Source organism: Pongo abelii, chromosome 21 (assembly GCF_028885655.2).
Source record: "Pongo abelii isolate AG06213 chromosome 21, NHGRI_mPonAbe1-v2.0_pri, whole genome shotgun sequence".
NCBI lineage: Eukaryota > Metazoa > Chordata > Mammalia > Primates > Hominidae > Pongo > Pongo abelii.
This window is the reverse complement of record NC_072006.2, coordinates 64,187-91,296: the sequence shown is the minus strand read 5'-3', so window position 1 is coordinate 91,296 and position 27,110 is coordinate 64,187. Positions and strand designations below refer to the sequence as shown.

The 27,110-nt window shown below is 42.0% G+C and overlaps 1 protein-coding gene across 8 annotated transcripts in view; it reads left to right on the top strand.

The window, feature by feature from the left end:
- Window positions 1–6,019: 6,019 nt before the first annotated feature.
- The window catches only part of GPCPD1 (glycerophosphocholine phosphodiesterase 1), a 67,281-nt gene continuing 46,190 nt past the window's right edge, over window positions 6,020–27,110 (top strand). For 2 of the 8 annotated variants that reach the window (XM_063720664.1, XM_024238950.3), the window contains exons 1-5: window positions 6,078–6,260; window positions 7,235–7,455; window positions 12,664–12,740; window positions 18,324–18,420; window positions 23,704–23,788. In XM_063720664.1, the coding sequence (XP_063576734.1) occupies window positions 12,692–12,740; window positions 18,324–18,420; window positions 23,704–23,788 (231 nt within the window). In that variant the 5' untranslated portion in view covers window positions 6,078–6,260; window positions 7,235–7,455; window positions 12,664–12,691. Of the gene's footprint in view, window positions 6,261–6,876; window positions 7,456–12,663; window positions 12,741–18,323; window positions 18,421–23,703; window positions 23,789–27,110 lie in introns of all 8 variants that reach the window. The other 6 variants (XM_054541555.2, XM_009233288.4, XM_024238951.3 and 3 more) reach the window with 5 other exon arrangements.

Below are 27,110 nucleotides of genomic sequence, written 5' to 3'. Positions count from 1 at the left end.
AGGTGATCCACCCGCCTCGGCCTCCCAAAGTGTTGGGATGATAGGTGTGAGCCACCACGCACGGCCTATAAGTTATTATTCTTTTATCCAACTCATAATGAATATTTCTGGGAGAAGAATCAGTGCAAAACGAAGCTGATAATAGCAAAACTGCCAAGGTAAGCTGTGCTATTACCTAAACATTGTTGGAAGAATCAATACTTTGTAACAAAATATAGACTTGCAAAATTGGACTCATGAAATAATGGCCGCAAAAGCCAACTCATAATGGTAGAAGCTACAGTTGGTGGTTGGTTTAAAAAATCCCTGTATTGGCTGGGCACGGTGGCTCATGCCTGTAATCCCAGCACTTTAGGAGGTGGATGTGGGAGGATCGCTTGAGCTCAGGAGTTTGAGACCAGCCTGGGCAACATGGAGAAGCTCCCCTTCACCAAAAATGGTGGCATGCACCTGTGGTCTCAGCTACTTGGGCGGCTGAGGTGGGAGGATTGCTTGAGCCTGGGAGGCGGAGGCTGCAGTGAGCTGAGATTGCATCACTTGCACTTCAGCCTGGATGACAGAGTGAGATCTCGTCTCAAAAAAAAAAAAATCACTCTATGATCCTGGGCAACATAGTGAGACTACATCTCTACACTCACGCACACACACACACACACACACACCCCCCAAATTAGCCAGGCATGCTGATGTGCACCCATAGTCTCAGCAACAGAACAAGATCTTGTCTTGGCCAGGCCCAGTGGCTCACTCCTGTAATCCCAACACTTTGGGAGGCTGAAGCAGCAGATCACCTGAGGTCAGGAGCTTGAGACCAGCTGGGCCAACATGACAAAACCCCGTTTCTACTAAAAATACAAAAATTAGCTGGGCATAATAGTGCACATCTGTAATCCTAGCTACTTGGGACGCTGAGGAAGGAGAACCACTTGAACCCAGGAGATGAAGGCTGCAGTGACCCAAGATTGCACCGTTGCACTTCAGCATGGGGGACAGAGCAAGACTCCGTGTCAAAATAAATACATACATACATACATACATACATAAACCAGTAGCAGCAAAATTTTTACCAAAGATTAATGTTCACAATGTCACAGGCTGGGTGCGGTGGGTCATGCCTGTGATCCCAACACTTTAGGAGGCTGAGGCTGGAGGATAACTTAAGGTCAGGAGTTCAAGACCAGCCTGGCCAACATGGCAAAACCCTGTCTCTACTAAAAATACAAAAATTAGCTGGGCGTAGTAGCACACACCTGTAATCCCAGCTATTTGGGTGGCTAAGGCAGGAGAATCGCTTGAACCCAGGAGGTGGAGGCTGCAGTGGGCCAAGATTACACCACTGCACTCCAGCCTGGGTCACAGAGTGAGTCTCTGTGTCCAAAAAAGAAAAAAAAAAAAAGCCACTAGTCACTTGTAAAGGGTAGGATTCAAGCCCATGTCTGGCTTCTATGTCTAGAGTTTTTTGCATCAATATTGCTGATTTTTTTTTTTTAATTAAAGAGGCACAGCCTCCCTTTGTCACCCAGGCTGGAGTGCAGAGGTGCAATCATGGTTCATTGCAGCCTGGACCTCCCAGACTCAAGAGATCCTCCCCTCTAAGCCTCTGGAGTAGCTAGTGCTACTGGCTGGTGCCACCATATTCTGCCATATATCTGACATGGATATATATATATATGTGTATATATATATATGTGTATATATATGTATATATGTGTATATATATGTGTATATATGTATATATGTGTATATATGTGTATATATGTATATATGTGTATATGTGTATATATGTGTATATATGTATATATGTGTATATATGTATATATATGTGTATATATGTATATATGTGTATATATGTATATATGTGTATATATGTATATATGTGTATATATGTATATATATGTGTATATATATGTATATATATATATATATTTATTTATTTATTTATTTAGCTAGAATCACTTTTTTGTTGCCCAGGCTGGACTGCTACCGTTTTTCTTTCTTTTTTTAAATCAGGCAGCCTCCTGAGCCAGAGTAGGCTCAGACTCCCTACTAATGTTTTTCAAAAAATGATTGCATAAGGTGACATCCTGTGGTCCTGATTTCAGACAAATGAGGTAACGTATTTCATTATTTAATCAAGTACAATAATGAATGTTAAATATTTTATACAATTTAAAACATATGGAGCTCTTCTGGAAGTAATCAGTTAAGACCTAAATTGATCTGATTAACCATATGTTTGAAAAGTTATGGCTGGGAGCCATGGCTCATGCCTGTAACCCCAACACTTTGGGAGGCTGAGGTGAGAGGGTCTCTTGAGCCTAAGAGTTCAAGTTCAGCCTGGGCAACATGACAAGACCCCATCTATACAAAAAATAAAAAACAATTAGTTAGACATAATGGCATGGTGGCCCACACCTGTGATCCTAGCTACCAGGGAGGTGGAAGTGGGAGGAGCCTTGGAGGTCAGGGTTGCAGTGAGCTGTGATCATGCACTCCAGCCTCGGCGACAGAGCAAGACCCCGCCTCAAAAAAAAAAAAAAAAGAAAAGTTAACATTTCACAGACTGTTGGGAGAAAGGAATGTGGGAATGCATTACCTATATTCTAATTATCTATATTCTACTTCAGTATCCCAATCAGAACAGTGTGATTATGGAGTAATCTAAAATACATTGCATTATCAAAGAGTTTCTAAGCAAGGCTGTGTAAAATGGCATCTGTAGGAATTCCTTCTTCTCTTGGATGGGTATAGGTTTCTCTGCCAGTCTTCTTATTTATTTATTTTGAGATGGAGTCTGGCTTTGTCACCCAGGCTGGAGTGCAGTGGCACGATCTCTGCTCACTGCAACCTCTCTCTTCCAGGTTCAAGCGATTCTCCTGACTCAGCCTCCCGAGTAGCTAGGACTACAGGCGTGTGCCACCACGCCTGGTTAATGTTTTGTATTTTTAGTAGAAACAGGATTTCACCATGCTAGCCAGGATGGTCTCAATCTCCTGACCTCATGATCCACCCTCCTCGACCTCCCAAAGTGTTGGGATTACAGGTGTGAGCCACCGCGCCCGGCCTCTGCCGGTCTTCTAATGCTACTGGTTTGTTCCATATCTTTTAGAGCAAGCTTGTCCAACCCATGGCCCAGGGGCTACATGTGGCCCAGGGTGGCTTTGAATGTAGCCCAACACAAATTCGTAAATTTTCTTAAAACTTTATAAAATTTTTTTGCGATTTTTAAAAAGGTCATCTGTTATCTTTAGTGTTAGTGTAGTTTACGTGTGGCCTAAGACAATTCTTCTTCTTCCAGTGTGACCCAGGGGAGCCAAAAGAACCCTGTTCTAGACATTTCTCAGTCTCTGGCCATTGATGGCATCCTTTGAATATGTATAATTCTTCTGTCATTTCAAAAGGATTTAGGGAAGGAGCATGGATTAGGTCTATTAGCTGGAACTACAAACACTAGGCAAATAGCTTCACTAAATGGTGGTTATAGAAAAATAAAGATCTGGCTGGATGTGGTGGCTCACACCTGTAATCCCAGCACTTTGGGAAGCCGAGGTGGGTGGATCACCTGAGGTCAGGAGTTCGAGACCAGCCTGGCCAACATGCTGAAATCCCATCTCTACTAAAAATAAAAAATTAGCCAGGCATGGTGGCAGGCGCCTGTAATCCCAGCTACTCAGGAGGCTGAGGCAGGAAAGTCGCTTGAACCTGGGAGGTGGAGGTTGTGGTGAGCCGAGATAACGCCATTGCAATCCAGCCTGGGCAACAAGAGCTAAAGTCTGTCTCAAAAACAACAACAAAAACTCCATTTCAAAAAAAAGAAAAATAAAGATCTATAAACATTTTAAAGAAGCAAACTCTTATGAAAAAATTCATCACTGAAGTATGACTAACAGAGGAAATTCACTCCAAACTACGTAGGAAATGTAAGACCAGAAGGAATTTTAATTCTTTAAGAAATCTGGGATTAAAATGAGTACTATCAAAAAACTATTGCATCCTGAGCCTAGCATAAAGCAGGCACTTAATTATTTAACTGAATGGATGACATTGTCAGAAATTTTCTGGGATTGAATCCAAGCTAAATATCAAATGTGGTAGAGAACAATCCGATTTATAAAACCAGAAATTCTGCCTAAAGCTAGAGCTCATCTAATCCAAACACATTTTTAGTAGGCCCATTTTGAACCAGCGTGCAACTCGAGCTATTTCTCTACGTCTTGTTGTAAGAGAACTTCAACATCTCCTGAAAGGTGGTTCTTTTTAGTCGGTTTTTTGTTTTGTTTTGTTGTTGTTGTTGCGAGAGTCTAGCTGTCACCCAAGTAGGAGAGCAGTGGTGCAATCTTGGCTCACAGCAACCTCCACCTCCCAGGCTTAAGTTATTCTAGTTCCTCCGCCTCCTGAGTAGCTGGAATTACAGGCGCCCGACCACACCCGGCTAATTTTTGTATTTTTAGTAGAAACGGGGTTTCGCCATGATGCCCAGGCTGTTCTCAAACTCCTGACCTCAGATGATCTGCCCGCCTCGGGGTCCCAAAGTGCTGGGATTACTGGCATGAGCCACCGCACCAGGCCTCTTTTTACTTTTCAATATCTCACTTGATTTAAGTAAAAGCTGCTAATATAATTTTATATTGGACACTAACCAGAGGGTAACTTTGATACTGGTAAGGTAACAGTGTAAGTTAGGTGAGTCGCAAAGTTTTTTTTTGTTTTGTTTTGTTTGAGACGAAGTCTCGCTCTGTTGCCATGCTGGAGTGCAGTGGCGCGATCTCAGCTCACTGTAACCTCCACCTCCCAGGTTCAAGCAATTCTCCTGCCTCAGCCTCCCAAGTAGATGGGACTACAGGCGTGTGCCACCATGCCTGGCTAATTGTTGTATTTTTAGTAGAGACGGGGTTTCACCATGTTGGCCAGGATGGTCTTCATCTCTTGACCTCGTGATCCGCCCGCCTCGGCCTCCCAAAGTGTTGGGATTACAGGCGTGAGCCACCGCGCCCGGCAAGTTGCAAAGTTTCATAAGAGAACTTCAAGTGGCAAATGCTGATTAACTTTCTGGAGACCACCAAAGGAGAGGAAAAAAAAATTTTTTTTTTGATACGGTTCATTTTTTAGAAAATAAATTACAACTCTGGCAGGGAGAGTCAGCTTTCAAAAAAGTTCCTTCTGCTTTAATTTGCATACTTGTTAACCTGGGGATGTTGCTAGAGGCAGATTTGATAGGGTAGGTCTGGGATGGTCCTGGGAGTGTGCAATTCTGAGTTCTGGCAGGTGCTACTGGCTTGCCGACCATACTTTGCGTAGCAAGGGTATAAACTCTCATCCAGCTTAGGTGACTTAATAGTTTTCAACTAATGATTTGATCCAAGTGTGATTGTTGTTTTGCAACGAAAGAAAGTTTCCAGAAAACATCAGTACTGGTAATTTCCCCCGTTTTCAAATGGGGAAAAAAATACAACTCTGAATTGTAGCTCCAGGCTCCATAGTCGGTTTTTGTTTGTTTGTTTGTTTTGTTTTTTGTTTTTTTGAGACAGTTTTGCTCTCGTCCAGGTTGGAGTGCAATGGTGGATTTCGGCTCACTGCAACCTCCGCCTCCCGGGTTCAAGCGATTCTCTTTGTCTCAGCCTCCTGAACAGCTGGGATTACAGGCATGCGCCACCACACCCGGCTTATTTTGTATTTTTAGTAGAGACAGGGTTTCACCATGTTGGCCAGGCTGGTCTCGAACTCTGATCTTAGGTGATCCGCCCGCCTCGGCCTCCCAAAGTGCTGTGATTACAGGCGTGAGCCACCGCGCCCGGCCCACGTGGGTTATTTCTAAGGCGGCTTTGATGGACTACAGTACACGCCTATGACCCCAGGGCAGCTCTCCAAGGTGTGGGCGCCGGGGTCGGCTGAGAAGGGCAGCGGGGACACTGGGGATGCCCGGCCGCCCTCTGCCGCCGACGTCAGCCCTTTCCAGGAACTCGCGGGCCCGCACCCCCCCGGCGCGCGACTGCCGATTGGCTGGGACGGCGCCGGGCGTGACGTCAGGGCCCGCCCCACCGCCCTCCGGCCCCGCCCCGCGGGGGGGTGGCCTGGCAGTTTGGTCTGGAGCAGCTGAAACCGGTTTGAGCGTGGCTGCTTCCTGCCGCTCGACGCCGCGGCAGGCCGCCTGGGGAGCGCTGGCTAGGCGCGGACGGCGGGCGCCCGGTACCTCTGCCCGCGGTCCTCGCTCTCGGGCGGGGCGGCGGCGACGCGGACCTGCGGACTAGCGAACCCGGCAGGTGAGGCGGCGAGCCGGGTGCGGGGGCCGGGCGGCCGCTCACGTGGCGGGCTGAGCTGTCAGGGCGGCCCGGGACGCGGTGGGGCGGGGGGCGTCGGGGCCGAGGCGCGCGCGGGGTCCTCGGGCCGGGCCGGCCACTGCCCGCAGGGGAACGGCGGCCGGGCGTTCGCTGCGCTAAATCGGTGGCTGGGACGCACTCTTCGACTTTTATTGTTCACTGCCGCGCTTCCGCTGGGCTGCCTGGGGCTTAGTTCCCTTCTGAAAAATAACGTGGAGCATTTGAGGCGTAGCAGGGTGCGTGGAGCATAGGGCCACTGCAAATATGCAGAGTACTGAGTCGGGGAACAAAGACACCAAAAATGCAGGTGAGGTCCTCTGGGGACATCCCCTGCCCCACAGCGGCCCCCTGGCTCACCGCCGCTCTCTGTCCCTAAGTTACTCATCGTGTTTTGACAACTGCTTATTTTCTGAAATTGCCTGGACACGTAGTCTAGGGCATGCTTGTATAATTCAGTTATTCCGAGGAACTAAAGTGCCTTTCCTAGGAAAAGGTTCCAGGAATAGTCATGAGTGCCCTCGATACAATTTTTTAGGTCTGCTTCCCCTTCTCTCCAAAGCTCAACTTTTCCCAAAGCTCTTCAGACTGCCTTGCTGAGGTAGGAGAGAGAGCCTCAATCACTTAGGTGTCCTCATCAGCCCTCTCCCCAGACTCCACTGGCTGGCTGGAAAAGAAATCGGGCATGAATTGTAGAGGATTATTCCACCTTAAGGCAGCTGTTAGTCTGATGTAGACCTGCATAGAGGAACTGATGGAACTGAGCAGGATGTTTGGACCTGATGTTTTTTCTTCATACTCTTCTGTCGCCTCCTCCCGTTTCTGCACAGTTCTCACCCACTACTCTACCCCGTCATGCTTCCTCTTGCTACGTTTCTGACGAGTTGTGACTTAACTAAGAAATATTTACAAGGTATCAGTCTTTTTTTTTTTCAAAATTCCTAATGTCGTGGATACAAATAACACCAAGCAAACAAGCAGAACTGCACATGGTGCAATCCATTCCTGATTTAAGAACTAGGAAGAACCAAGAGCTAGAGAAAACCAGTATTCTAGACAAAATTTAAATCTGCAAAATAACGACGTGGGAAAGCTGGACTCTGAGAAATAATGACCACAAAAGAAAACTCATCGTAGCAAAGTGAGTAAAATTTGATACGTACATAAAGTACGTTGATGAATCGAATCTTTATGTATGAGTTAAAACAGGAAAAAAGGTATGAAACATACACAAGAGAATAATATCACGGTAAAATAAATGGAAAACATTTGAGAAAATGTTACTGCATTGTTTAGAAAGTTGATCAAGGAGTTAACTTGGCGTAATGAAACTTATTCCAGAAACACTTTTTTAATAAAGATCCATTAATATCTTAACATATTTGATTAAGATATTGGCTTCAAGTATATGGGAATCAGAATGACAGTCACAACTTGTCGGAAATGTAGCAAGGGTCGTAATGATGCTTCACCAAGATGAGCAAAAATTAACTCAGGGAAAGTTAGGCATTTTATATATTACTTTATTTAGCCAGTTAGGAGGATCAAAGCTGCCAAGGCCTGGGAAAGGGCAAGAAGAATTGGAAACAGCTTTTTTCCTTGAAAAAATTCGAAGGAAAACAGACATGTTCCTTGTAGCCAGAAAAACACTTTAGCTAAAAATATTTGACTTCAATTTAGCTCTAAAGTGAATGTCCCTGTACCTTGGTTTACTTCATATCCCTTTTGTTTCCCAGCCTGGTAAATCAGTAGTGTCACGTGTCGGGAAAGTTTATTTGAGGAAAAGAATAGAGTAAAATTTATTTTGGCAGGTAGTGTGAACTCTGAAATTTTTAAAAATGTGGATTAATTACCATGTTGTATTTTGCTAATTGCTTGAGTCTTTTAAAAAGGGTTATTTAAATACTACCCAGAATCTCAGATGAGAATGCTGTTTAGTGTTTCTCTTCAAAAAGTACAGAATAGATGTTACGTTTTCAAAAACCAAAAAGCAAAAGCCTGTCTCAGGAAGTGTAGTCTGTATGTGAGGTAATAGGCAAGTTGGTTAAATTATCTGGTCAGCTCATGTGCATACAATGACTAACATTTTTCATCTTACTCTTGTTTTTATGTATATCCAGAACTGACCTTCCCTTTCCAAGCTGTGATTTTTTTTTTTTCTTCCTTGTTTAGAAGAAGGTGTATGGGTGGGTGCATACATTTTTTGTTTCACAACACAGTCTTTTTACTTGGTCACTGCTGTTTTGGTGGTAACTGGATGCCAAAATTGTATACTTCAACACTGCACCAGACTTTTGGCCTCTGTCCAAAATCAAGTAAATTGCATTTGGAACAGCTCCTGAGGCTTTTATTTGGTATGGTATCAAATTTGGGGAGAGGGGATGCTCAGGGTGGAAATCAAACCAGATTGCTTGACTTTGGTAAATCAAGTGGAAGATGATGCTTTGTTGACTTTTGGAGAGGTTTTCTGGGAGGTGTTTTTGTGCTTGTGTATATAGCTTTGTATAATACATTTACTGCAGCTGTTTACCGCTAAGTTACTGTAGTCACTCTTCTAAACATCTTTGAGAATAAAAGACTCAATTTCTGTAATCAGTTCGTTTCCCTTTTATTATATTTACTTAAGTTTTCCATTTGCTTTAATGCAGTAGAAATCTAGAGATAATTTTGTACTAGCTGTTGATTTTAGTACATAGGAATAATATCTGATTTCCCTTAAGTTGATTAAAATAGTTATTTAAAGTTAGTCAACAAATAGCAAAATACAAACTATTTAATCATGTATATGAGGTTGTCCTTAGTTGAGAACCGCGGCAGTAAACACCAAATGAAAGGGCACCTTATAGGTTAAGACTGAAGTGGTCATTCAGCCCTTTTGATGGGTGATGGAGTATTTGCTCTCTTAAAATTAATTCAGTAACTTAAATGTCAGGCTTTTTTTTTTATTATTATTTTTATTTGAGACAGAGTCTCACTCCGTCACCCAGGCAGGAGTGCAGTGGCACAATCTCAGCTCACTGCAACCTCCGCCTTCTGGGTTCAAGTGATTCTCATGCCTCCCAAAGTGCTTGGATTATAGGCGTGAGCCACCACACGTGGCCACCATGTTTACTCTTAGATGCAGAAAGTAGAATAAGAAATTATTTATTTTAGAAATTATTTTGATGAAGGGAAGGCTTTTTTTTTCTTTTTCTTTTTTGAGATGGAGTCTCCCTCTGTTGCTCAGGCTGGAGTGCAGTGGCGTGATCTCGGCTCACCACAACCTCCGCCTCCTGGGTTCAAGTGATTCTCCTGCCTCAGCTTCCCAAGTAGCTGGGACTACAGGCATGTGCCACCATGCCCAGCTAATTTTTGTAGTTTTAGTAGAGATGGGGTTTCACTATGTTGGCCAGGCTGGTCTTGAATTCCTGACCTCATGATCTGCCCACCTGAGCCTCCCAAAGTTCTGGGATTACAGGCATAAGCCACCATGCCCGGCCTTTTTTCTTTCTTTCTTTTCTTTTGAGATAGAGTCTCGCTGTGTTGCCCAGGTTGGAGTGCAGTGGCATTATCTTTGCTCACTGCAACCTCTGCTTCCCAGGTTCAAGCGATTCTCCCGCCTCAACCTCCTGGGTAGCTGGGATTACTGGTGCCCACCACCATGCCCAGCCAATTTTTGTATTTTTAGTAGAGACAAAGTTTCACCATGTTGGCCAGACTGGTCTTAACTCCTGACCTCAGGTGATCCACCCGCCTCGGCTTCCTAAAGTGCTGGGATTACAGGCATGAGCCACCGTGCCTGGCCAAAGGGAAGGTTTTCACTAGTGTAGTGTTGGGTATTCTAACCAAAATGGTAGAGTTGCCAAATAGGGAATTTCATATCCGAATGTGACATGACTCCACATTGGTGGTCTTGCGCTCTGTGAGATGAATATTTGACAATGTACATTTATAAATATATATGTATGTATTCAGTGTTACATTTTATAATTGATGTAAATGTGATGATACATAGTTTATAGTTAACATGGAGCCTGGACTCTTGACCCTCATCTCAACCTGAGCCCTGTTGATGTTTGGAGCTGGACAATTAATTATTTGTGGAGGGCTGTTCTGTGTATTGTATGGTGTTCAGCAGCACTCCTTGGCCTTTACCCGCTAGATGCTAGGAGTGCCACTCCCAGTTGTGACAGCCAAAAATGCCTCCTGACATTACCAAATAATCCCCTGGAGGGCAGAATTGCCTTTGGTGAGAACTGCTGGTATAGATCTATCTACCTTGACTGGGAAGTGTGGTTAATTGTGTGTAGCAGTGTTCATTAAATGATTCAGGGGGAGGGGAAGGGAGCAAAGCAGAACTAGAAAAATGACTATGTAAGGTAGCTATGAAAGGTACTTTAGAATTGTTTCATAAGGTAATATATAAATGCAAATGAAATTTAAGCTGGTAGAGTAATGTACATGATGCAGAATAAAGATGTGATTGGAATTCTTGTAGTAACATTGGTGGGGGGGGCAAAGGTTTTTTTGAGGGGTCCTGGAGAAGTTACGATGTAGAATATGGTGTGTCTTTGGATGGAGTATGTTCTTTCTCCATTTAAATTATGTAAGTATCTCGAAGTTATTGTATGCACATGTGTGTATTAATCTATTTTTTATATTCCTTTAGGTACTTAAGTTAGTGGATAGGAAACAGATTCCTTTGACAGGGAAGAAATGAAAAAAAATTAGCTAGACAAAATGTGGATAAGTGGAAAAGAACTTCAAAGGCTTGGATTTTAGACTTCTTTCTTATTCTTTTTTTAATCTCCTTAAATTCCTTTTACTGTGGAGTTCAGATTTCTATAAATAATCAAAGTGATTCCAAGCCAGGGATGTGAGGAAGAATCCTAATTGACAAAATGGATATAAGGTCAATTAGATAGAATCATCAGGATTTGATAATAGGTTGTAGGTAGAGTTGAGACTGTAAATTTGAGCCTGTAGAACCTGAGTAATGATGGTCCTAGGGTTAATAAAGAGAAAATCTGAAAAGTTATTTGTGTAGAAAGTTTTTTCTTTTCTTTTTTTTGGGGGGGGAGGCAGGTGGGGGGCTCACCTCAACCTCCACCTCCCAGGTTCAAGCAATTCTCCTGCCTCAGCCTCCTGAGTAGCTGAGATTACAGGCATGTGCCACCACGCCTGGCTAATTTTGTATTTTTAGTAGAGACGGGGTTTCTCCATGTTAGTCAGGCTGGTCTTGAACTCCTGACCTCAAGTGATCTGCCTGCCTCGGCCTCCCAAAGTGCTGGGATTACAGGTGTGAGTCACTTGCCTGGACTCTTTCTTTTCTTTTTCTTTTAATGATAAGTTACATTGTGTCTTAGAAGCAGATTCTCAAACTTGTTCCAGAACATAACAAGTAGTTTGTTTTAGTGGGTGATACTTTGGTTGTTTCCTTTTTGTTAAAGTAGAAATTCATTAAGTCAAGCTTTTTTCTCTCTATAGTTGTTTTTCTTCTCTACCACAGTATTACCCTGGTCAGGAAAGATAGGTTGAATTCAGAACAGCTGCTTATCAGAAGAGAAAATATGTAGCAAAAGAATCTTGACGACTTAAAAAATAACAAGTTTGGATACTTTGTTTTACAGTGTGTATTTCGGGCATGCATTCTGTCTTGTTTTGTTTTCTTTTTGAACATACATTCTTAAAGAATAGCTTTGTAGCACTAGGCTTCAGACTTGCTAGATACTTCCCAAGTAATTGAGTCACTGTATATATAAGGACTCTGAAATTAATCTTTTTTTGCTCATAATTGAGATTCATTTTCATTTTTTGCTTTTTTAAAAAAAACTTTATTGAGACTTTGTGTTTTGTTTTTTTTGAGACAGGGTCTTGCTCTATGGCTCAGGCTAGAGTACAGTGGCACAGTCACAGCTCACTACAGCCTCAACATCCTATGCTAAAGTGATCCAGCTGAATCTCAATCTGTAGCTGGAACTACAGGCATGCTCCCCATGCCCGGCACGTGTCTGTGTGTGTGTGTGTGTGTGTGTGTGTTTGTAGACATGAGGCCTCACTGTCTTGCCCAGATTCGTCTCAAACTCCTGGGCTCAAGTCATCCTCCTGCCTCAGCCTCCTTAAGTGTTTGTATTCCAGGCATGAGGCACTGTGCCTGGTTTATTTTTTGCTTTTTCACGTGTTTCCTTTTTCCCCCCTGCACTAAAGTTACTTTAAAAAAAACAAAAACAAAAACAATCCCACCATAAAACTGCAAAGACATTAAATATTGCTTTTAAAAATATAAATAGCTCTTGGTTGAAGTTGTTTGATGGTGGCTATCTAAGACATATATTTTTATACTATAAGTTACTTTTCTTTTTTTTCCTAGCACGACATCATAAAATAAATCCATCAGAATGACACCTTCTCAGGTTGCCTTTGAAATAAGAGGATCTCTTTTACCAGGTATTGTAAAAGTTTTACTTTAAAACAATTAAAATTAAATTAGCATGTTTCTTATCTGGATTATCTTAAATATGGAGTTGCTATTAGAGTGGGCCTGATTTTTTAGATGAAAATATCTATAGGTCTTGCCTGACAGCAGAAATGTACTTGGAGCATAGTAAACACACCAAAAACCTCCTCAGACTCTGTCTTGTTCTCATGTTTTCCCGAGAAAGCTATGAATTTATACCTAATTTTGCACAGGGCAGAGATGGTTGTGCTATGGTTTCTAGGCAGTATGAAAATGAAGGAAACTTTGCTAGTGCAAGAAGTTGGTAGGCTGGGCGCAGTGGCTTATGCCTGTAATCCCAGCACTTTGGAAGGCTGAGGCGGGTAGATCACTTGAGGTCAGGAGTTCAAGACCAGCCTGGCCAACATGGTGAAACCCCATCTCTACTAAAAATACAAAAATTAGCTGGATGTGGTGGCATGTGCCTGTAATCCCAGCTACTTGGGAGGCTGAGGCAGGAGAATTGCTTGAACCCAGGAGGCGGAGGTTGCAGTGACCTGAGAGCGTGCCATTGCACTCCACCTTGGGTGACAGAGCCAGACTCCGTCTCAAAAAAAAAAAAAAAAAAAAAAAAAGAATAAGTTGGTGAAACAATTGGCTGGGATAACCTTGTTCCTATGTGTGAATATGTTTTTAGCCTCATTGTATTTTTTGCTGTCCCTTAAAGTGCTGTGAGATAATTTTAGTGTAAGATAGCATGTCAAAGCCATATCACACCTGGGCTCTCATAAAACTGAGGTACCTCTCGGTTTTATGTACTCTGGCTATACTGGCCTTTCAGTTCCTTAAATGTGCTGCATTCCTTCCTCCTTTCTTCCTCTTTTAGGACTTTCTCAAATGCTGTTTCTTCTGCCTAGATCTTTGCCCACTCTCATACTCCCCCTGTTCCTTCTCTTCTCTCCCCTGTCCCCACTGCCAGACTCCAGATTCCACTAGGTTCTGGCCCTATTTTATAGCACCTCTTGGAGATTTTATAGAATTATTTGAGTGACAGATTGTAAACTCTGTTGAAAACATTACTTTTTTTTTGAGATGGAGTCTTGCTCTGTTGCCCAGGCTAGAGTGCAGTGGTGCAATCCCAGCTCACTGCAACCTCCGCCTCCCGGATTTAAGCAATTCTCCTGCCTCAGCCTCCCAAGTAGCTGGGATTACAGGTGTCTGTCATCGTGCCCGGCTAATTTTTGTATTTTTGGTAGAGACAGGGTTTCACTATCTTGCCCAGTCTGGTCTTGAACTTCTGACCTCGTGATCCACCTGCCTCTCGGCCTCCCAAAGTGCTGGATTACAGATAGGAGCCAGCGTGCCCAGCCCTTTTCTTTTTTTTTTTTTTTTTTTTTTTTTTTTTTTTGAGATGGAGTCTCACTCTGTTGCCCAGGCTGGAGTGCAGTGACGCGATCTCGGCTCACTGCAACCTCTGCTCCTCGAGTTCAAGCGATTCTCCTGTTTTGGGCTTCTGAGTAGCTGGGATTACAGACACCTGACACCACACCTGGCTAATTTTTGTATTTTTTGTAGAGATGGGGTTTTGCCATGTTGGCCAGGCCAGTCTCAAATTCCTGACCTAAGGTCATCTGCCTACCTTGGCCCCCCAAAGTGCTGAGATTACAGGTGTGAGATTACAGACCGTGCCTGGTCAAAATGTGACCTTGTCTTGTTTATGCTGAATTCCTGCACCTAGCAGAGAGCCCGGATCAGAGCAGGGGCATAGTATATCTGTATTCAAAGAATGAGTGAATGACTCACACTACATCTAGCTTCGTTATTCTAGCATTCATCACAGCAATTGGTAGAGTGTGTGTGACTCTAAGTTCAAATTCTTAGCCAAGATGATCTGGTGTAGTTCTACGCCTGGGCAGAATTCAGCAGATTGAAGATTGCTAGTCAGCTGATGGGTTGGCTCCCTTGAGCCAAGTGCTCACCTCTGGTTTATTGTGTGGCCACTTCCGTAGAGAGAAGATGGAATTTTCTCTTTCTGGGGAGTTGTAGGCAGGCAGTTAAAACTAGAAGGAGCTGGCCATGTCAGGCAAAGGGACTGACCGCAGAACTGGCCACAGAAGTGTCAGCTTGATTGGGGTCAGGGGGATGCTTATTGTCAGGGATTAGAGGGAAGGAGATAATGGTGGATGTGGATATAGATGACTCTGTATGTGCCAAGGAGGAGGCTGAGGGACAGCAAGGGGATACTGGGGGAGACCCCACCTCAATTCCCCCATCACCTTGATTTCCTCACTGCACAGGAGGAAGGATCCTCTGCTAAATGTAGCGAGAATGGTAGTGCAGAGAGGGCTGACCTTGGGGGAAACAAGTATAACCAGGAGAGGATACAAAGAGAGTATGTGGAGGTGCTGTTTGCAGATTCCTTTAGTAAGCATTCGAGTCTTCATTATCTTTTATAAATGAGAGCCAATTAAAGAAAGGTCTGTTTGTTTTAGTGAAAAATTTCCTCATTTTCAGCAGCCATATTCCCCTGGAATCAGCAGAAAGAGAAAGTAACATTGCAGGAGGAATTGGTAAAATGCAGGAGCACCTATAAGAGGAAAGTGAACCATTGATTCCCCATTTTACTTTTTCCAATTGGAGTTTGTTCTTTTCATAGCAAAAAGTTAGCCTGCTGTTTTATGGGGGGGATGAGAAATAACGAGTCCATGAAGAAGGTTTTTTTTTTTTTTGTTAAGAGACAGGGTTGGCCGGGCGTGGTGGCTCATGCCTGTAATCCCAGCACTTTGGGAGGCCGAGGTGGTGGATCACCTGAGGTCAGGAGTTTGAGACCAACCGGACCAACAAGGTGAAACTCCGTCTCTACTAAAAATACAAAAATTAGCCGGGTGTGATGGCGCGTGCTTGTAGTCCCAGCTACTCGGGAGGCTGAGACAGGAGAATTGCTTGAACCCTGGAGGTGGAAGTTGCAGTGAGCTGAGATTGCGCCACTGTACTCCAGCCTGGGTGATGGAGCAAGACTCCATCTCAAAAAAAAAAAAAAAAAAAAAAGATTAACAGGGTCTCCCTCTATTGCCCAGGTTGGAGTGCAGTGGTGCAGTCGTAGCTCCTCAAACTCCTGGGCTCTGGTGATCCTCCTGACTCAACCTCATGGGGAGCTGGGTCTGTAGGTGCACAACACAATGCCTGGCTAATTTTAAAATTATTCTTACTTAAAAATTTTTTTTGTACAGACAGGGTCTCACTATGTTGCCCAGGCTGGAGCGCAGTGGTGCAATCTTGGCTCACTGCAACCTCTACCTCCCCCAGGTTCAAGTGATTCTCATTCCTCAGCCTCCTGAGTAGCTGGAATTACAAGTGTGCGCTGCCATGCCTGGCTAACTTTGTGTTTTTATCTATTTTATTAAAAAATATATTTTTTCGAGACAGAGTCTTGCCCTGTCACCCAGGCTGAAGTGCAGTGGCATGATCTTGGCTCACTGCACCCTCTGCCTGCCAGGTTCAAGCAATTCTCCTGCCTCATCCTCCTGAGTAGCTGTGATTACAGGTGCTTGCCACCGTACCCGGCTAATTTTTTTTTTTTTTTTTTAAGAGTCTCGCTCTGTCGCCCAGGCTGGAGTGCACTGGTGTGATCTTGGCTCACTGCAGCCTCAGCCTCCTGGGTTCAATCGATTCTCCTGCCTCAGCCTCCCGAGTAACTGGGATTACAGGCACCTGCTACCATGCCCAGCTAATTTTTGTATTTTTAGTAGAGATGGGGTTTCACTATGTTGGCCAGGCTGGTCTTGAACTCCTGACCTAGTGATCTGCCCGCCTTGGCCTCCCAAAGTGCTGGGATTATAGGCATGAGCCACCGCACCCGGCCTGCACCCAGCTAATTTTTTATTTTCAGTAGAGACGAGGTTTCACCATGTTGGCCAGGCTGGTCTCGAACTCCTGACCTCAAGTGATCCACCCACCTCAGTCCTCCAGAGTGCTGGGATTACAGGCATGAGCCAATCACACCTGGCTTTTTTGTATTTTTAGTAGAGACAGGGTTTTGCTATGTTGGCCAAGCTGTTCTCAAACTCCTGGCCTCAAGTGATCTCCCTGCCTTGGCCTCCCAAAGTGCTGGGATTATAGGCATGGGCCACTGCGCCCGTCCCACATGTATTTAGAGCCCTGAAATCTGAATGACTGTCACACTTGGAATTTTAGTTAATTTTTAGACAGTCCAAGCTAATAAAATGCTCATGCAGGTGGCTAAAGCTGAGTACAATTCTAGTCTTACTAGAGCAGTGCCTCAAGCTTGGAATCCCAGCTGTTCTCAGAATGTGGAGGAGTCTGTCTTGAGCCAAATTGGCAGTTGGACTCAGTTCATTATCTTTTTCTTTATGAATTTTAATTGTATTCAGAATGTGTTGATATTTAAGTCAGAGACTTCTACGTACTTTTATCCAAGTGTGTTCTGCTAAATATATAAAATTTAGCAAGAAGAGGTGGTAGCTATATGTTGGCTTTTAAAGTCTATTGATAAGTGTTCAAAAGAAATGATAGTCATTACCTTAGTTAAGAAGTACTAGATTTTGGCTGGGCGCAGTGGCTCATGCCTGTAATCCCAGCACTTTGGGAGGCCAGGGCGGGCAGATCACCTGAGGTCAGGAGTTCAAGACCAACCTAGCCAATATGGTGACCCCATCTTTATTAAAAATACAAAAATTAGCCGGTTGTGATGGTGCGCACTTGTAATCCCACCTACTAGGGAGGCTGAGGCAGGAGAATTGCTTGAACCTGGGAGGTGGAGGTTGCAGTGAGCCCAGATCATGCCACTGCACTCCAGCCCGGGCCACAGAGCAAAACTCCATCTACAAAAACCAAGAAGTACTAGATTTTCCAACTATATAAGTCTTTGTTTCAATGGGTTTTTAATTACATTTCTGCTGTCTCATTGATAGTTTTGTTTTTGTTGTTTTTGAGATGAAGTCTTGCTCTGTTGCCCAGGCTGGAGTATAGTGGTGTGATTTCGGCTCACTGCAACCTCTGCCTCCTGGGTTCAAGTGAATTCTCCTGCCTCAGCTTCCTGAGTAGCTGGGATTACAGGCACCTGCCCCCACACGCCCACCTCAGCCTCCCAGAGTGCTGGAATTATAGGTGTGAGCCACCACGCCTGGCCTTAATAATGTTCTTGATGTGAAACTTATTAATAGCTACTGTTTGACTTTCTAGAAAATATTGATTAATAACCCTTTAGAGTACTGATAGGCATTTAGTGTTTGCCTGTTAAAATTGGAAGCTGTCTTGAAAGCGGAGACTGTGGTTTTATCCCATTTGTACTCTTGGGTTCTTGTTACTGGCTCAATGAGTATTTGAACAGATGAAGAAAACTTCATCCGTATGCCTTCCACCTTTTCTCTGGTTTTGGTTCTAGAAAGGTGAGTCGAGTTAATAGGCAGGTGTTAGTGAGTGGTAGGTACCTGGGCCCAAACCTATATCTGGTGAGGCTCTTTCATCTCTGCTAAAGGAGGCAGCATATCTGGTTGAACTAATGCAAACTTCCCTGCTTATCCCACTGTGACTGATTGTTCGTTTCTCTGTGACTGATTGTTCTGTTTCTTTAGGAGAAGTTTTTGCAATATGTGGAAGCTGTGATGCTTTGGGAAACTGGAATCCTCAAAATGCTGTGGCTCTTCTTCCAGAGAATGACACAGGTGAAAGGTGAGTATGGAAATGTGAAGTTACAGAATAACTGTGACATTAACCTTATGATGTTAGGGGCTTTTAAGATATCTTGGTATTTTTTCTTTTAGTTATAATTTTTATCAACATTATCACATTGCATAGTTTTATGAGTGAAATAATTTTACAAAATTTGTGTGGGAAAAACAGGTTCCTCTCTTACTGTTAATCCCTGCCTCTCAACCACTTTCATTTCTTTTTTTTAAAATGTATTTTTTATTTTTACAACTCAGGATAATTGGATACTTTTAATTCTTGACTTGTTCTTTAGGTACTTACCACCATAATTAGTTAGACAGGGTCTCACTCTGTTACCCAGGCTGGAGTACGGTGGTGTGATCCTAGCTCAATGCAGCCTTGAACTCCTGGGCTGAAGTGATCCTTGCACCTCAGCCTCCTGAGTAGCTGTGACTATAGGCAGCCATCACCATGCCTAGTTAATCGTGGTTGTTTTTTTGTTTTTTGTTTTTGGTGTGGAGATGGCATTACTTTTTTGTTTGTTTGTTTTTTGGGGTTTTTTCCGGCACAAAGGTGGTGTCTGGCTATGTTGCCCAGGCTGATCTCAGATTCCTGGACTTGAGATCCTCCCACCTTGCTTTCTTATTTAAAGAAACATTTTAAGGCATTAACATTTGTCTGGTCAGTATATATTATTTTCTTCTTTTTCATTTTTTCTGATTTCTTTTTTTAAGAAATCTTGATAAGATTCTTGATAAGAGATCTAATTTTTGTATTTGCCTATAAAAGTATTTCCTTGAAGTATGTGGTGTTAAAAGGAGCAGAGAGTGGAACACATACTTAGATATCTTAGCTAATATAAATAAATGTATTCACTAGTGGCATTGAGTCCATCAGTAAACTTAGTACGGTCCCAGTGGGTGGAGAAAGGTAAATCTGGGTGTCAGCCACTCTTCTGCAGTTAGGTGTGAGCTTGGGCGGCTGATGTCTGTAGGCCTCAGTTACCTCATCTACACGATAAAGGGGTTAGCATAGATGAGTGGATGTCAGCAGAGGTGGCACTTAGCCCACTGTGGATAGTTGGAAGTGTTACAGGTTTTCCTAAATAGCATACAAGTATATCCAGTGCCCGATTAGGTGATTGCTAAGGCTCTATTTTCCTGTAGAGCAGCATGTCTTAAAATGTGGCCTGTGCACCAGTACCAGTCCAAAAGACTTTAAAAAAAATCGATGCACGATGTGAGAAATACAAAAATTGAGAGCAAGCATTTAGAAATGTGTATAGCAGTTTGACTCCATGCGTGTCACTGTGGACACATCTCATTGAACTGGGTATGTAGATCAGAATATTGGTCACCAGACAGGTTGAGTAAAGCAAACAAAAACTGCTGGTCATTCACAGCAAATAGTTTAAGGAGCACTGGTGGTAAAGCAATGGAAAATAACAAAGGAAAGTAAAACAATAACAGTAATGTAAGCTAGGAGAAAGAAAATTAAAAAACACAGAACTCCCTTTTTTCTAGTTTGTCACTAGTATGACATATTTTCTCAGCTCTCCTTATAAGAGTTCTGTTGGTAAATAGTATAATTTTAATAGTATATATTCTTTACTAGTCTTTCACAGACTAGTATTTCCTTCAAGTGGCTATTTTTTCTTCGATTTTCAGATCAGCCACTCTGGTCTGAAGTGAAACCTCATATCTTTCTGAACTTGTCTCTAAAACACACCCCTGCCTGTCCTAAGTCAGTTTCAGCCAACTTGGTCAAAAAGATGTGAACAGGGTAAGACACTTAACAATTTTAAGAGGACCAGTTGTTCATATGTTGTGCATGTACAATGAAATAGAACTGATTCACAGGTAGCAGATAAACAGTGTTTCACAGGGAGAAGGGAGTAGATGACACAGGAATCCATGTGCCTTTAGACAATATTCGTGAGTTTTAGAATTGTGTTTCTTTGGAATTTTAATGTGCTCTGCATCTAAGTCTGCTGTGCCCCTCTCTTTCAGGGAGCGTCTTAAGCTTTCTCTTACCAGCTCTCCCTACCCACAGGCTCATGGCAGCTAGAGCTCTCCTGGAATTTTTTTCTACTTAGAGATAACTTGAAGGTCATGGTATTGTTTCCTAATACTGCTGAAGATGTGGGTCACTTGTGGTTTCATTTGCCCTCTTTGTAGAAATTTTATGGTATTTTGGGAAAGGATATAAGGGCAATTCAGAATTAGGCAGCTGCACTAAACCACCATATGACTACCCGTCTTTCCTGGTTTTGATTTAATTTCATCAGATTATTTTGTCTTTAGTTCACCAAATAGTTGTGATTCTTTTTTTAAAATTTTTTAGACAGGGTCTCATTCTGTCACACAGGCTGGAGTGCAATGACGCGATTTCAGTTCACTCTAACCTCAAACTCCTGGGCTCCAGTGATCTTCCTGCCTCAGCCTCTCGAGTAGCTAGGTGTACACCATCATGCCCAGCTAATTAAAATTTTTTTATAGGAATGAGGTTTCACTGTGTTGAGACCCAGGCTGTTCGTGAACTCCTGGGCTCAAGCTGCCCTCCTGCCTCGGCCTCCCAGCGTGCTGGGTATAAGCCACTATGCCTGGGTTCTGGTTCATTCTTAAATTTGCCACAGTTGCTTAGACAAGTGGAGTAAAAAGACTCACTGCTTTGCCTTCTTCATGTCTTGTGTTCATTTAGTGGTTCTTTACCAGGGATCGCATTAGAATCACTTGGGAGGACTTGAAAAAAAATACACATACCTAGATCCTGCTCCTGGAGATTGAGAAATAATGGCTGAGAGAGAGGCTGCAGCACATTTTTCAAAGCTTATTAGTAATTCTACTCTGCACATCTGGGGCTAGTTTCACATGCTCCAACTGGCTGTTTTGTAGATGAGGTAGTACTGGGAATTTGCCCCCCTCCCTTTTTTTCTTTTTGGGGTAGCAGAAATGGCAACTTTCTATTCTTAATTGGAAGAGTCCACCTGGAAACCTCTGTTGAAAAGGATTCTGAGGCTTATTGGAGAAAATTAGGGAACATGTGTCAAGCATTTGCTATGCTTTTTTTGTTTTTGTTTTTGTTTTGAGATGGAGTCTCACTCTGTCACCCAGGCTGGAGTACAGTGGCGTGGTCTGGGCTCACTGCAACCTCAGCCTCCCGGGTTCAAGCGATTCTCCTGCCTCAGCCTCCTGAGTAGCTGGGATTACAGGCACGTGCCACCTCACCTGGCTAATTTTTATATTTTTAGTAGAAATGTGGTTTCATAATGTTGATCAGGCTGGTCTTGAACACCTGACCTCGTGATCCGCCCACTTCAGCCTCCCAAAGTGTTGGGATTACAGGCGTGAGCCACCACGCCTGGCAACATTTGCTATTCTTGCTTTAAAGCAGTGATTTTTATTTATTTATTATTTATTTATTTATTTTTTATTATTATACTTTAAGTTCTAGGGTACATGTGCAGAACGTGCAGGTTTGTTACATATATATACATGTTCCATGTTGGTTTGTTTAAAGCAGTGATTTTTAAAAATGTACATACCTTAATTAAAAAATGCTTTATTGCTAAAAGATGATACGATCATTTGAGCCTTTAGTGAACTGCAATCTTTTTGCTGGTGGAGAGTTTTGTCTCAATGTTGATGGCTGCTAACTGATCAGAGTCGTGGTTGCTGAAGGTTGAAGGACAGTGTCAATTTCTTAAAATAAGACAGTGAAGTTTACTACATTGATTAACTGTTCCTTTCATGAAAGATTTTTCTGTAGCATGCAGTCACCATAACAGATATAATAATAACAAAAAAGTTTGAAACATTATGAGATTTGCCAAACTGTGATATAGACACGAAGTAAGCACATGTTGTTGGGAAAATGGCACTGATAGACTTGCTCGACTCAGGTTTGCCACAGACCTTCAATTTGTAAAAAACACAGTATCTGTGAAGTACAATAAAGTGCAATACAATGAGCTATATCTGTATTTATTTTAGGAGCTAAGCTTGTATCAGAGTGAGGACAATGCCCTAAAACCTGTCTTAGCAGAGCCAGGTAGGGCTAAACTACTCATGCTGAATTAATGTTTGGTTAATGGTCTATGACAGGGGTTCTCAAAGTGTTTATAAAAGTTACCTGGAGGCGGCCGGGCCCGGTGGCTCATGCCTGTAATCCCAGCACTTTGGGAGGCTGAGGCGGATGGATCATGAGATCAGGAGATCAAAACCATCCTGGCTAAAGCGGTGAAACCTGTCTCTACTAAAAATAAAAAAACAAAGTTAGCCAGGCGTGGTGGTGGGTGCCTGTAGTCCCAGCTACTGGGGAGGCTGAGGTGGGAGAATAGTGTGAACCCGGGAGGCGGAGTGAGCCGAGATCGCGCCACTGCACTTCAGCCTGGGTGACAGAGCGAGACTCCGTCTCCAAAAAAGTTACCTGGAGGCTTGTTAAAATACAGGTTACTGGGCCCCCACCCCCAGAGTTCCTAATTCAATAAGTCTGAGTGGGGCCTGAGAATTTGCATTTCTAAGAAGCTCCCAGCTACTAATGATGGTCTGGGACCATGCTTTGGATAGCACTAGTTTATTATTTGAAGCTAAAACTCAGTTACAGTAATGAATTGTAGTGAATTCTTGACCTTAAGGTAGCTGTTGAGTCAAATCTTTAGTTTCTGTTAGAATAACATAGTTCAGAGAAAGACATTGGCCTGAAACAAGATACAGGTTCTGACTGCTTGTCTAAGGAATAGCCAGAGCCTGGGTAGGACAGCTTAGAATAAGAGATAGTCAAGAACAGGAGTGTAACTCATGTTTATCTCTCATTTGTGACACAAAAGCTGTGACCCAAAGTCTCTTATCAGCCATGTAACATCCCTCACTAAGTGGGGAGTCAGAGAAGATTCTGACTCTGGCTTCCACTTTTGTACGACTTGAATTTTCTGTTTGGAAACTTATCCTGGCTCTTTATATGGCTGGTTCCTTCTCATCATTTAGACCTTAGCTCAGACAGCGCTTCCTCATTAAAACCTTCCTTCCTTTTAAAAGCCTCCTCCAGAACTTCGTTGTGTCTATCTTCTTTGGTTATTTTTCTATCTACCCACACAGCAAAGGAAGCTCTTTGAAGATGAGGCTCTTTCTGCAATATATACCCCTGTGTTCCCATTGCCTGCTACAGAGTAGGCCTGTAAAATTTTGTGTGGGAATAAATAAGTGATATTGGTCATACGTTTTATTTGAGGGGTTTTGTGAATTAAGTCTTCATGCACTGTAGTTTGATATTGATGCTGCTGCTTTTAATTTTCTTTCTTCACAGCATGTTATGGAAAGCAACCATTGTACTCAGTAGAGGAGTATCAGTTCAGTATCGCTACTTCAAAGGGTACTTTTTAGAACCAAAGGTATGTTTTCTTTATCTAGTTTCCAATTTCTTTGGCACTTCCTTCAAAAGCAACTCACTTAAGTTTGAACACATTCAAAGTAAAATGCATTTGCTTTGGTCAAATGGAATAGAACCCTTGATTAATAAAATTTACCAAAACCAAGGAAGTAGCCACTTCAGAGGCAGATGATGTCTGCCATGGAATTTTAAAAAGACATAGTAAGTATGTTCTGCAATATTCTTATGAAATTGGTTTTAATGTGTTCTCTATAAGTGTGCATTTTCGGTAACTTTTGTAAACTAGTTAGGAACCACTTGCAGAGGTTTTACTTTTGGTTTTGTTTTTTAATCCTTATGTGATGTAAATACATTTGGAGAAGTATATAGCCTGTTTTAAGTGAGTAATTAAATTATTTCACAGTAGCCATCTCTTAGTGGCTTTGTTAACTGATCAAAATTTAATTGATTCCTGTTAGATTTTTTCAAAGATGTTATTGATAGACCCCTATCTTTTCTGGAGGCCTTTGGCATATCTATTCTAAATCTGCCTGCTCACAATTCATTATTTTGGGATTGTTTTCATATTCAGAAAAGAAAAAAAAGTTAGTCATTTTCCTTTTATTCTAAAGATACTTATTTGCTGAAAGGATTCTTTTCCTTCAGATTTTTACATTTGACACCCTTGGGCTGCATATGAACAAGGGTTTAGGCAGGGGTCTAGGAAACAAATCATGGATTAGCTCTCGTTAAAAAATGTATTTCCTTTGGGAGTCATTAAGTGTTTTTGTTACATGTGAAAAATGCAAGCAGCCACTGTTACCTTGTGCTCTTAGCCACCATTATACAAAGAAAAGAAAAAAAATTGACAAACCCACTTTAGCTGTCTTTTGCACCTATTACGTTTCTTATTCCAAGAATATTTTGTGAATACCAGTAATTGAACTTAAATTACATAGTGGTTGATCATTGTGTTGGCTTTTCTTGACAATAGTTTCACTTTAAGAAAAGGGCATCTCATTTATTTGGCATGGGGTTATGCATCATGGTAAAGTTCTTTAATATAACTTAAGCAATTGTGTGTAGATACGTAGGTCATAGATATGGCAAGTTTACCTGAGGATCCTGGTATATGAAATATAGCTTTGTAATATGTGAAACCAACTAAATTTTACTTAGGGGAGTTTGGACGAGAAAGATGATAATGAGTTCTTTGGGCATAGTTTTCTAAAGTAAGACTATTGTCAACACAGGTCAAATTAAGCCAACCTAAGTATTTATACTCTTCATTGAAAATGTTACCAAAAGCAGCAGATCAGTCCAAAATACCTTTTGAAAAAATTGGGCAAGAAGTCTGCTTAACAGTAAAAACAAGTTTTTCTCCTTGTAATACTTGCAAAAGTTTACAGTATGTGTTGGTGAGTGTGTTTCTTTAAGTAGGTGCTCTGTATCGTGTACACATGTACCGTGTGATGCAGGGGCTGCCATGGTAAGTATGTTTTTCGTGGAATCGAGTAAATAGCTACATAAAATCCCATGCATATGGCTACAGTTTTTTTCTCCACATGCCAGCTTAATGTGACACTTTAAAAAAGTTGGTGGCGCTTTTTAAATAAAACATTTTTAATAGAAGTATTATGAAACTTTGTCTAGTTGTACGTTGTCAAATAATAGAAGTAATGTGCAAGGCATCTTAAATGGTGAAATGATATAAATTATTGGAATACATAATGTTACGAATAGAAAGAATGATAGGAAAACAAATAATGAAAGCATTAAAAAGCTGAAATGGGAGAAAGGTTAATTTTACTGTGTTGAAAGTTTTAGGAGGTAATCTACCCAGGCAGTTTTGGAACCAAAGCTAAAAGTTTTGCGATTGTGGACAAGCCAGTTGACCTTTAGGCTTTAGCCTCCTCATCTATAAAACAAAAGGTTTGAACTATAGATTTTTAGATCCTTTCATTGCAAAATTTTATTGAGTAAATGAAATTTTACCATTCATATTTTTCTCCCATGCACTGCTTTTTCTGGCATATTCCTTTTAGTTTAGAAGAGTCCTGAAATCGTTTTTCTCAGTTTTTCACAATGACATGTTCTCTTTGTGAATTAGGATAAGGTGTTAATGTGTTACATTTTAAAATAATTTCACAGATGACAAAACAAAATATTACCTTATTTGAACATAGCACACAAAAGTAGTGAGTATTCCTGAAATGAAAACATTGGTATGAATCTGCAGGTAGTCCACTGATGTCACATCTTCACCAAAGATACTTTCTGAATTAACATGTAATTTCAACATTTTTTTTTTCTGTATCCACCCCTCTTTGCTTGTGGGTAGAATTAGGGATGTTTCCTCATAGTGAAATATTAGCCAGTTTTTCATTGTATCGTTTGAAATTTTTCCTTCATTTTTGTAGAAATACATCTTTATTTTTCAGCACATATCTATGTCTCTAACTTTCATAGCTGCTAACATTCACTCATAATTAGATACATTACAAACTGTCTTATTTTGACCTCGGTCTCCCTTGAGTTTTGTTTAAGTCCTTTAACAAGACAATCAGTCACCTGCAATAGATAATTGTTTATTTTCAGAATAGTCTAGTTTGTCATTTTGTACAATAGTTTATTAGTGTCTAAAATTCTTCTGAATAATAAATACTGTCAGGTGTTAACTTGAGATTTGAACACTCTCAGAGAGTCTGTTGGCCTAGCTTCCTTTGCTTTACTCATGCCTAGGTGAGTATTTCTTTTACTGGTTGTACCAAAAATAGAGTTTTTTTTTTTTTTTTTTTTTTGAGACAGAGTCTTGTTCTGTCGCCCAGGCTGGAGTGTAGTGGCACGATCTCGGCTCACTGCAACCTCCGCCTCCTGGATTCAAGTGATTCTTCTGCCTCAGCCTCCAAGTAGCTCAGATTACAGGCATGCAACCACCATGCCTGGCTAATTTTTGTATTGTTTTAGTAGAGACAGGGTTTCGCCGTGTTAGCCAGGCTGGTCTCAAACTCCTGACCTCAGGTGATCCACCCGCCTCAGCCTCCCAGAGTGCTGGGATTATAGGCAGGAGCCACCGCACATGGCCTTGATTCCTCAGACCCCCTTTTACATTCAGTTTGTTTTCAAAATTGTGGAAGGAAAACAATCAGTAAAAGTTCTAAAAATTTGTGATATATGCAAGCAGTGATATTACATGGCTAGCTAATAATTTTGCTTGGTGATTTGTTAAAAAACAAACTTCCAATCTACATATTGGATAGTCTTATTTAAATTTCTCTCAGTGCTTGGTATAACTGAGTGATGTCAGTAACTGTTTAAGAAAACAATCATTAAGGCTTATTCTT